Source organism: Hakea prostrata, chromosome 7 (genome assembly GCF_041222555.1).
Source record: "Hakea prostrata isolate BN-2017 chromosome 7, UWA_Hpros_2, whole genome shotgun sequence".
NCBI lineage: Eukaryota > Viridiplantae > Streptophyta > Magnoliopsida > Proteales > Proteaceae > Hakea > Hakea prostrata.
The window spans coordinates 50,287,402-50,298,944 of NC_142606.1; the positions used below are offsets into that span (position 1 = coordinate 50,287,402).

Sequence of the window (11,543 nt, forward strand, 5' to 3'; positions counted from 1 at the left end):
CATGAAATTCAAACAAAACATTATTATCATGAGTGAACTTACTAATTGATAACAGATTTGAAGAGGCATGTGGAACATGAAGAATATTGTGCATCTGAAACTGTGAACTAGCAAGATGAACAGTGGAATGACCAGTGTGGAGATCGACAAACCTAATCCATCACCAATTGTTACAGTTTCTGGACCAAGATACTCTGCTGGAGCACTAATGGCAGCCAGATCAGAGGTAATGTGATGTGAAGCACTAGAATCGGGAATCCAAGTACGAGTAGATCCAAAAGTTGTTCTAGCAAACTGAGCCTGAGGATGTTCAGAGAATGCAGTATTCCTCTGATAGCAGAATTGAGGAGAATGTCCCTGGCGATTGCAGATATTACAAAAGAGGATCGAATGTCTGTTACGACCACCACGGCCACCTGAGCGACCACCATAACTCCGTGAACCACCACGGTAACCATATGTAGAACGACCCCGAGAAGGTCGAACAGAGGATGAAGGACCTCCAGTGGTTGCAAATTGTGAAGAAAAAGAAGAAGATGCTAGTTGTGCAGAGATGTTAGTAAGATCTTGAAACACAGACTGTGCACGAATTTCCTCACATAATAGCAATCCACGAAGGTCTGCAAAACGAATCGGAGTATCCCTTGTTGTTACAGAAGTGATAAAGGCTTGATACTCAGATCCCAATCCACCAAGAACAAACAACACCAAATCTGCATCTGAGATTGGAGAAGAGGCAAGAGCGAGAGCATCACTAATACGTTTCACTCGCAGAAGATATTCTTGCATTGACTCTGATCCTTTTCGAATAGCATGGAGTTGCATCTTGAATTGCATGATTCGAGCTTGAGACGGAGAGGCATAAGTAGCAGAGAGCGAATTCCAGACATCTGCAGAGGTCTCCAGGCCAACCACCTCTGAATGAATGGACTCAGTGAGAGAGGAAAGGATCCAACTCATAAGAAGCCGATCCTGCTTCTGCCAGATGAAGAACGCAGGATTTGGTTCGGGAGTACTTGAATCCAAATCAAGAAACGGTGAAGGAGGCGGAAGCGAACCATCGATCAAAGCAAGCAGACCAGAGGACCGAAGTAGAGGCATAAATTGACTCCTCCAAACCAGATAATTTGTAGAGGAAAGCTTCACCGAAAAATAGTGATGAACATTTGAAAATGATAAAGAGGAGTTTGGTTCAGCAAGAGGAATAGCAGAGGTTGAAGACGGCGACGCCATTAACGCAGAACGAAAGCTTAAAATTCCACCGAAAGCAACTTCAAAGAAAACAAAGAACGGTTTCAAGAAGCTTCAAGAACCTTTAAACAGAACGTGCAGAAGCTTTACACAAAAGGTATTGCAGAAGCTTTACACAAAAGGTTCAAAATCTTTACACATACGGTTTAAAGCTTTACACAAAAGGTAGCAGAAGCTTTAAACAGAGAAGTGTTTCAAGAAAAAGTCGATGGAAGAAAAGTGGTTTTGAGAAAAAGATAGTTGCAAGAAAGAGATAAGGGTCAGCACGGAAACCAAGAAACACTTGAAGACAAAAAGAAAGGACCACATGGACCGCACCTAGCTGATACCATATGTGAAATCAGAAAGTATGAAATCAAAAACCCATCTTCTCATTAATGAGATCATACCTTTATATAGACATAAGGTATGAAAATTACATATCTTATCCCTAGTCTTTATTCTCTAACAAAGAGGAACCAAGAAGATACTAGGTTGAGCTAGAGCAGAAATAAAGACCAAATAGGCTACAGCAAATAAAGAAGACTAGGGCATATATCAATCAAAGCAAAGTTCAGAAACAGAAGATAAAAACACACAAATAGGAGAAGAAGCAAGATAGAACACATACCTGAGCAGCTCCTGAGACAGACTGTGATACAGGGGCAGGTTGATCAGTCCCATTTCGATCATTGGTATTAGCAGTTGGGCAAGAAGGAACAGCAGGTTCCAGTCCCTAAATCTGAGACAAATTCTAGGTATTAATGACCTCAAAAAGGGTACAAGGATCACTGCAAGCCAGAGGAAGTTGAGAGAAAAAGGAATAATAATCGTCAAAAACAGTTGGCACTTGCAGGGAGAAAGGAGCTAAGGACTGAGAAAGCAACAAAGGCTTACCAACAAGGAAAATAGAGGATCCACCTCCTGCCGGGTTACCAGGTCCTAACCCATGATCCAAATCCACTGAACCCGAGAGTCGACTTTGCACACCTATAGGCTTTCCGTGGAAGGTGAAGATTCGGCTGTAACAGGAAAAAAGGCCACTTCAGCTTGAGAAACTCAAACTGTAGGTTGAGGCAAATAAGGCTCAATTACTTGAAAGAGACCTTGCATCATATCGTAAGAATCCAATCTAACACTGGGAGGCAAAGAGACTGGTAAAGAGGGAAACACAGTATCAGATTCAAAAACAGAAGGAGTAAACAACTCCGAAGTTGAGATCCTCTCTACCACCGGCAGGCCATCTGCTGCAATCCAGAGGGGTGGGTGGATGAGCAAACGGCCTGCCTGGGTGGAGAGGATCTGGACTCACAACTACAAGTGCTCATCATCCAACAGAATGAGGACAATCATTTTGCACAGAGCCAGAACCATCACCTTCAACATCCAGAGTCCATGTGCAGGTCATGTGTTAGGGTGGGGGGATGGGGGGACGGCTTGCCCATAAGGAGAGGATCTGGATTACAACATCCACCTGCAGGTGAAAGGTTCCTGGTACCACACTGCCACTATCCACTTCCTGTTCTTCCAAGACAGAAAATACCAAATTCTCCAACAGTGAATTCTCAGACTTTAAAAACAACGAGGATGGATGGAGTAGCCCTTGGCTGATTGACCAATAAGGGAGAGCAAATAACATCAACAAGAGCATAAACCCTTCTCTGCCTTGAAATACTAGGCTCCCCTTCCTCCTGAATACTTTGATTCATTTTACAGTGCTTAGTTTGATGAAGAATATGGGCCACATCTTTTGCACAACAAAAACAGCTCATACTGAAGAGACACACAAGTAGCTCTTCCCAAGTGATTAAGAATAGTAGAGGCAGGACACAGAGGGTAATTTTTTGCAAGCATAAGCTTCGCTCTAATCGTATCTGGGGCAAAAGAGGAGAGGCAGAAGCATACACCACCTCTAAGACTCCCTCTACACAAGAGAAAGCCTGTTGATGCTGTTGATCGCCAAGCAATCTGCAGGAATGGGTCTCAGTGGAATGCAAATAAGGATTTTCTCTCTTTCTACAGGCAAGTTGGGATTATCCGGTGGTGGAGGCAACAGATGCAGCACCATATTCTACAGAACCATGGAGAGAAGGCTCAACTAGGTTTCGCTCAGCTACTTGAGCAAATTCAACCTTGAAATTCCCTCTATAGCTCATACAAGGATGAGGAAATCATTTGATCCCTTACAGTAACAGCTTCAAATGGCTCTACTACAGGATCATAAAGCAGAGTAAGTGTGATCCACTTACCTCCATTAGGAGATTTACTAGGTTATCTAAATATTCCACCCAGTTCCATCAAGCATCCTTGGTGTTCTAGTCCACACAAGGTTAGGAATAAAAGGCTGGCATACTTATGGCACTTCCGTTTGCCCTGCAAACAGATTCAAGAATTCACCCCTTCTATCACATCTCATCTGTTAAGTAGAAGAGGCCAATGGGATGTTCTTAGCAAAATTACCAAACCAGCCCTTAATTCAAAATATTCCAGAGAAGTTTTTCTCACAAGAGGACCATATTTGAATATAGACTTAGATAATATATGTTAGTACTAAAAGTAGATAACTAACGAGAATTTATGACCCAGAAAGCATTGCCAAACCACCAAAGGGGCTGGTTCCAGTTTGTCTCCAAGCAAAGATGGAAAAATGGAATGCAAATATGGCATAATACACCTCTTTTCTGTGATCCACCTTAACTACTAGTTATTGTTTATATCAAAGCTCATAGAAAATTTGGAAATGTTCAGATGGCCAATAACTCCTCTATTACCTTTTGAGCTTTCCTTTGAGTTGTTGAACTGAAACTCTGGATGCTTTGGTAATAACTCAAAATAGTTTTGACCAAGCAATCTTGATATAATCTATCTGATGACTACTTTCCAAGGACAAGCCACATATAAACCTTCATTGGATACCCAATGATGGAATTGTAATTTGTAACCAAAGGCAGGTAAAGAGAGAACTAATAAAAAATGGCTATTGTCTAAAAGATTGAACTTTTTTCACCAGCATGTCAAAGACAACATTGTAACAAGAGCGAGGTAAACAGGGAACAGATCTGGAATAGTTGCGGTAGAAGATATCAAACTCTTTTCACAAATATATCAACTATGCTTAATATGATACTTTCAAATCTCTGATCTTTGCATACATTATCTTAATAGAAAAGAAACTGGTAGAAAAGGACCTATGACCCACATAATTCGTAGAGGCTGCTATAGATGTAGCGTGAAAGAGTTGCAATCAGCAGCCAGGTATGGATTCTTTGATCCATGGCTGACAAATAAGCAGGGAAACTCAGGTAAAAAAGAATTGATATCAGTACTCTTTTCCATAAAACCCAACTGACCAAGTTCTGAATTTCTAAACTACATCTCCTCCCCACACACCCTGAAAATCTTCAAGGACACTGTAATTCTAAATGGAGAAAATAAAATTAATTTTAGCCATCAATGATAGTTGGAACTAAACGTAAAAATGCATTTCTTTTTTCCTTTTCTGGGAATAGCATACACAAACAAGAATTAAAATAGCTGAATAAAGATGACTAGCCATTAAAAATACACAACAATGATCAAAGTCAATACTTTGAAAATAGATTGTTGAATAGAAAAATAAGTAAAAAACTATCACATAGATGATAGAATATTACAAGTCTTCAACTGAGAGACTACTCCATCTGTTTTCCTCTAATCCCACCCTTGAAGACTAATCCCTAAACCCCCAGTATTGAGTCATAATAGCCAACATGTTAATGAAGACAATAACTTGAAACTGATATTTCAAACTACATTGCATTCACAGCTAATACTTAAAAATTGACATAGGCCAACTCACATTCCTAAACATCTAGCTGGCAAAATTCCCCAAGTCACTGTTCGCATTTAAAAAAAAAAAAAAAGGAAAAACAAAAAAAGGCCATCTTGATCTACTTCCAAGAAATGGAATACTTTTCCATGATATATACATGACAAAACCATTTTATTTTCATAATCAAATGCATAAGAAAGTTCAAGGGAACTGTATAATATTATAGGTAGCCTTCTACAAAAGCTAAATTGAGCACCAGCTTACTACTATTTGTTCTATCATCAACGACTTTAACTGTCAATATTGTTGTATTTTATGGTCAAGCATGAAAGGAATGGGCATTCCTATTATCATGTTCTGTTTTGCCTCATTGAACCTTGAAAATGTTATGTAGGTCTCTTGATGTTCTCCTAGTAATAATAATGATTTATTATTCCAAAATAAAAGAATGAAACAATATATCTATTAGTAACAGAGGTGACCTAGTCTGCACACACTCATGCAATCCATGAATCCTTCAATACAATCTGACTCCTAATATAGTCATGCAATGCTTTTAGGTTATGCACAAAATGAACAGTGTCTCAGGATGGAAGTTAATTGGAATACTTAAAGGAATATGAATTCAATTTCCACCAGTATGAACATGTGATAAAAAAAAAAAAGTACTGAAAGGCATGAACATTTAAAGAATCAACATTTTCTATCCCAAACATATGAACTTCTTATTGTCCATAATGCCCAAAAAATAAAAATTCTGGCAACTAAAAAATGTAACTAACAAAGTACAAGAATTTGTACTTTGGTAACAAGTACGGATTACAAAAAAGATGAAATCGAACACAGTTCAGGAAGATCAGCAGCAAAGAAGTTTGTTAAGTCTTCGTCCAAGGATGGGGAAGATGACTCAGGTTGGACGCCATAAATATTCTCACCAGACAAAGCTCCAAAGACATCACTTTCCTGACAGGAAGATGGGGAAGAAGACCTTGAAAGAGCCAGATATTCAGCGGAACACAGTTCAGGCAGATCAGCAAAGAAATCCGTTAAGTCTTCATCCAAAGATGGGGAAGATGACTCAGGTTGGACGCCGTAAATATTCTCACCAGAAAAAGCTTCAAAGACATCACTATCTTGACAGGAAGTAGAGGAAGAAGACCTTGAAAGAGCCAAATATTCAGCGGAACACATTTCAGGAAGATCAGCAAAGAAATCTGTTAAGTCTTCATCCAAAGATGGGGAAGATGACTCAGGCTGGACACCGTAAATATTCTCACCAGTAAGAGCTTCAAAGATATCAGTATCTTGACAGGAAGATGAGGAAGAAGACCTTGAAAGAGCCAGATATTCAGCACCCATTGCATGCGAAGCTGAAACAGTCATAGGTTTAGATCGAGAACAGATGTTCTCCCTGAGTAACTCTAAACGGTTCTTCAGTGACCGCAAATCCTCCATAGAACTGAAATTGTCAAGTTCTACTTGTTTGAACCAAAAGTCGGTATCCTGCTTCTCAACTTCATTGGCTCTATGCTTCTCCAGATAACGTTGTATCAGAACATCGAGAGACAAACCCTGTGAAGCAAATGTATAAGGACGTCCAGCAGGAGAGAAAATGACCATCGCAGCTTGTGCGTTGCAGACTTCCTCAAGTTTAGAAGCTTTGCCGAAGAGACCCTTGCGTCTCTTTGAGAACGTAGCATACTTATATTCTTGCTTTTCTATCCGTTCAATCCTAATCTTCCGTTTCCCCATTTTGCTTCAACACCGAAGTAATCAAGAATCAACAAATCTGAAATACCAGGAGGATTTTCTTGTTAAAGGAAACAGAGACAAGGGATTTTGATCGTGAAAACTTGCGCGAATAACAGAGAAACCGAATTAAATGGGATGAACAGTAATGAGGATTAGCGTTCTTCAGCTAGGTTAGAAATCGAAATCGGGAGATAAACACGGCAATCCAGGTAAGAAATTGTCCGAACGAAGTGAGAAATAGAATGAACGGAATTTGAATCGCGCATTTGTGTTTTTCTTTCGGAGGGTTTCCTTTCGAGGACAAAACGGGGCGGGAATCTGAATCGCGCGTTTGTGTTTTTCTTGTAAAAATAATGATTTAAAATGACATAAGTACCCTTTATTCAACGGTAACAATTGAAGAATCTGCAAATATCTTATTTATTTTTACCAAAAGAAATGTGTCTTATATATTTGAAAACAAAGCTTTTACCGCTGTTTTTCCCTCTTCGGTTGAAGAACAAACCAACCGCCATTCAGAAGGATCTTGCTTGGGCAGCCGACGGTCCAGATTCACTGTACAGTTCAGATTTTATTGTTTAATTAATTCATATTTTTATATTTACTTAAGTTTTAGCAATTTACATGTGGCTCGGTCTATTTTACTAATAATGATTTGAAATGGTCAGTTGGTCTGATTTGATTGGGTTGATCCGATTTGCAATCATTAGAATTTGCCATCTCCCATCTTTAGCCTTTGAAATTCCCATACTTACTTTAAACTTACCCAAATGATCTTTTTCCATCGAATGCATTCATCAAGGCTGCGTTTGTTTGCTGGAATAAAGGCTGGAATAAAGGTGGGGTGGGAAAAAAGAGGTGGGAAAATTTTTGAAAAGAGTGTAGATTTTTTATTTTTCCCTTAAATCCCAAAATGGTAGATTGTTTGGTTGCTTGTGGTGGGAAAGTGGGAGACAAGCTTCCTTGAATCAAGGAAACTTGTCTGATGATATGGCAGCCCAACTTTCCCACCCCATGTCATTTTAAAACCCCACATATTTGGTGGGATTTTGTGAGAAAGTTGAGAAAGTAAAAAGTGGAACCCACCCTATCACTTTTCCACAAAACCCTTTCCTTTCCTTTCCTTCTCCTTCACCCCACTACACATGGGACCCACATATTTTTTTTTCCCATCCCTTTTTTCCCACCCCACCTTTGCAAACAAACGCAGCCCAAAGAGTCCAAATCCTCCACCCACAAGGGTAGAAGACGGTGTTCCTCTTCTCCTTCACCCCACTACACATGGGACCCACATTTTTTTTTTCCATCCCTTTTTTCCCACCCCACCTTTGCAAACAAACGCAGCCCAAAGAGTCCAAATCCTCCACTCACAAGGGTAGAAGACGGTGTTCCTCTTATAGCCCTCCAGCATATATTTAGAAAGGGGACCCACCTCTTAGCACTAATGACGTAGACCAAAGGCCCCACCGAAAAAAAAAGTAAGATGCACAATCTATCTGTGATCCCAACTCTTCACCAAGATTGCAAAGAACAGTGTTATTCTTCATCTCTGGCTACACAGGATTCTTCAACCAAGGCCATCTTCAGTGATGGTTACTTTCTTTTCTTCTTCTTGGAAATCTATCAAGATTGTGCTTAAATCTTATTGCAACCAAACCAGCCCCTAAAAGTCTGAAACCCCATCCTATTCTTCTTGCAACTTTGGCCAAGCACATCAAACCCACTATCGATGGACTCTTCTGCTTCTTCTATTCTCTCTCTTCCCTTACCTCCTCAACTATTAGTTTATCGTTGGTGGCTTTGAATTGATAAGCCAACATTACTACTCATGCCTATTCTCCTTAGTTGAATCCATTGGCCATTATCAGTCAAGAAAAACATCATCTGTTGTGCACAGTAATGTTACTACAGACTGACATGTGGATTATACTTTATAAAGGACTGCGATTAAGATTCCTAAGTGGGAAGGGAAAAAAAAACCAATTGAGTGACCCATTTTCAACTATACATGCCCATTTGGACGAACCTGCCCACAAAATTGTGAATTTGAGATTTCGTTTTAAACAATATCGGTCAAACTTTAAACCCAATATTTCTTTCTTCTTTACATCTCAATCTAATAGTAATTTCAATCACTCACAGGAAGTAAAACCAAAATTATCTCATAATTATTTAAACTTAGAAGCCAAGGTTGATGCAAATTTGAAGCCAAGGTTGATGCAAATTTGAAGCAAAGGCAAATCAAAGCATTTGGTAATTGAGAGAGTCCGAGAACAGAGGAGAAGTACAACACCGAAATAGAGACCTGAGACTAATCCTTTATGGAGAAAACGAAGGAAAAGTGAGTGATTGGAGGAACAATAGTGATTATGGCGAAGGCGTCGTTTAGCTCAAAAGGATTGTCTCTTGATCAATGATGAGACTATTCGTCAAATCTCCAAATTTTCAAGGAAGATCTGAAAGAGATTTTTTTTTTTTTTTTTTTTTTGGGGAGGGGGGAACCCTCGTGCATATGCCCTAGTGAAGCATGCTAGAGCGCCTTGTGAGCCTATCGAGCTCTATGAAATTTTACGATTGGAAATTTTACACCATTCATATATATCAGTGCCTACAACTTATAAAACTTCTCCCCTCCATGGATTTTACAATGCAGCTCTTGCTGTTATTTCGTTTTCTTCCACTCTACAAATTAAGAACTGAAAACCTTTCATGGAGGAAGAAAGAGATGTCAAACAAGAGGGAAGTTGTGCGTAGGTTTTTGGAAATGGGCATGCATAAGTTAAACCTGGTGTCTCAAGACTCTCATTAGGTTTTTCTAATTTAAAATTGGAATCTTAATCTCAGCCCTTTATTGGTATAATCCACATGTTTTTGTTTGTAGTGATGCACTACTGTGCACAATAGAGGATGTTTTTTTGTAGATGAGTTACATCTGGAGAAGCTGATAATTCGGTGAGTTGACATCTTGAAATCTATCCATTTCCATTGCATATGATGGCATACAGAAGGGGATCAATGGTTAAGGACGCAAGGCCCAGATGACCACCAAAGGACATTTCCCCCCTCTAACTTAACGTCTAAGGTTTCTTATTACTCAAGATTCAACCTAAGCTTCAGATTATTTCCAAATTTACATTCAGTTTTTTATTTTGAATACTCAATGGAGGAAAGGGGAATTAGATGGAGAAAAGAATCTAGGGGGCATGTTTTTGCTATCATGAATAATGGATTGTACTTTTTGTTACTATCAATAATGTTTAATAGACTATACTTTTAGTTGATATATCGTTAATGAATGATGGACTATACTTGTTTCTATTACTATCAATAATGTATAATGGACCATACCTATTTTTGTTACTACAGGTAAATGAATGTCAATTGCCCTCTACAGTTTGAATGGAATGGGAATTATTTTAGGGCCTGTTTGATTATTTGAATCCGGAGATTTCAAATTCCTGGATTCTTGAATCAGAGATTTATACGTATTTGGTTGTAAAACATCTCTGGATTCATGAAATCTTAGGGATTTCACTTTTTTGCCTAAAAACATGAATTAAGCCATTCTTGTGTATTGGGTGAAATATGGATTCCACCTTAAGTATAAAATTGATGAAATTTGCGGATTCACGTGGAGTGACCCAACGGAACTCTATGAACTTCGATAGATTTGAGGCTAACCAAACTTTTGAACCATGAATCCGTAGATTTGAAATACCATTTCATTTCAAATCCATGGATTCATGTAACCAAACAGGCCCTTAAGAAGTGGGCAGAGCCAGATAGGTACTCTTATATTGAGTTGATTAATGACATATATGATACTATCCTTAAACATGTAGAAGCTGCACATAAGTTGGAAATTACAATAACATCTCACCTTGCATTTGGGAACCAGTATGTGCGATTGATGATCCTTCATTATCTAGAATGCTCGCATTGGCTGGGTTGGATATAGTAAGGGTGCAAGTTAGTGATCTAGAGTGCAGCCAATCCCAACATCCAAATCACACCATAAATGGACTTTGTAGTAATGTCATACGATGGAGCAACACTCCACCAATATCAGCTGACTTTGGAATGTTGAGACCACTGCCACAACACAGTATAGGCAATGTTGTTGGGATTTATAGCCTAGAATCTTTATCACACATTGATATTGAGCAAGGGCTGGAGCTGGGAGATGGGTCTTACTTTGAGGAGGAGGAGGATGATGATAATTATGTTGATCATAGTGATCATGCAAGTCATTCATATGATTCTACATTAGTTGACGATAAGGAACATAATGAGGGTGGTGTACTCCCATATCCACATGTGGATGATCTTGTTTGCAATATAGATGACTTGAGAGATAATGCACCAACAGAAACAGGGAGTCTTGAGTTTGCACAGGGTGATGTATTTGATGATGTGCATATATTTGGAACAGCCCTCCAAAATTGCGTGATTCAAGAAGGGTCGAGAAACTCAATGAAAGGAACGATCCTAGTAGGATAGTGGCCGTTTGTGAGTCAAGTGGTTGTTCTTGGAAAATTATTGCAACTAGAACCAGACCTAGTAGCAAGATTGACAAGAGTATCACATTTAGGGATTATAACAGGCGACATACATGCATTAGGACAGGGGTAAAAAGATCTGTAAATACAAGGAAGGTTGCAAATAAGATTGTCCAACATGTACAGGATATTCTTGACGTCCCTATTAAAACCCTCAGGTCGATGCTCAAGGGCATTGGTGTATACAATTT

The 11,543-nt window shown here is 39.1% G+C and overlaps 1 protein-coding gene across 1 annotated transcript; it reads right to left on the minus strand.

The window, feature by feature from the left end:
• Window positions 1-5,859: 5,859 nt before the first annotated feature.
• Window positions 5,860-6,793, minus strand: LOC149011319 (MADS-box transcription factor 57-like). Its single transcript, XM_089164399.1, has one exon. The coding sequence runs from the start codon at window positions 6,791-6,793 to the stop codon at window positions 5,861-5,863; it is 933 nt and encodes a 310-aa protein (XP_089020525.1). The 3' UTR covers window position 5,860.
• Between the last annotated feature and the right edge of the window lie 4,750 nt (window positions 6,794-11,543).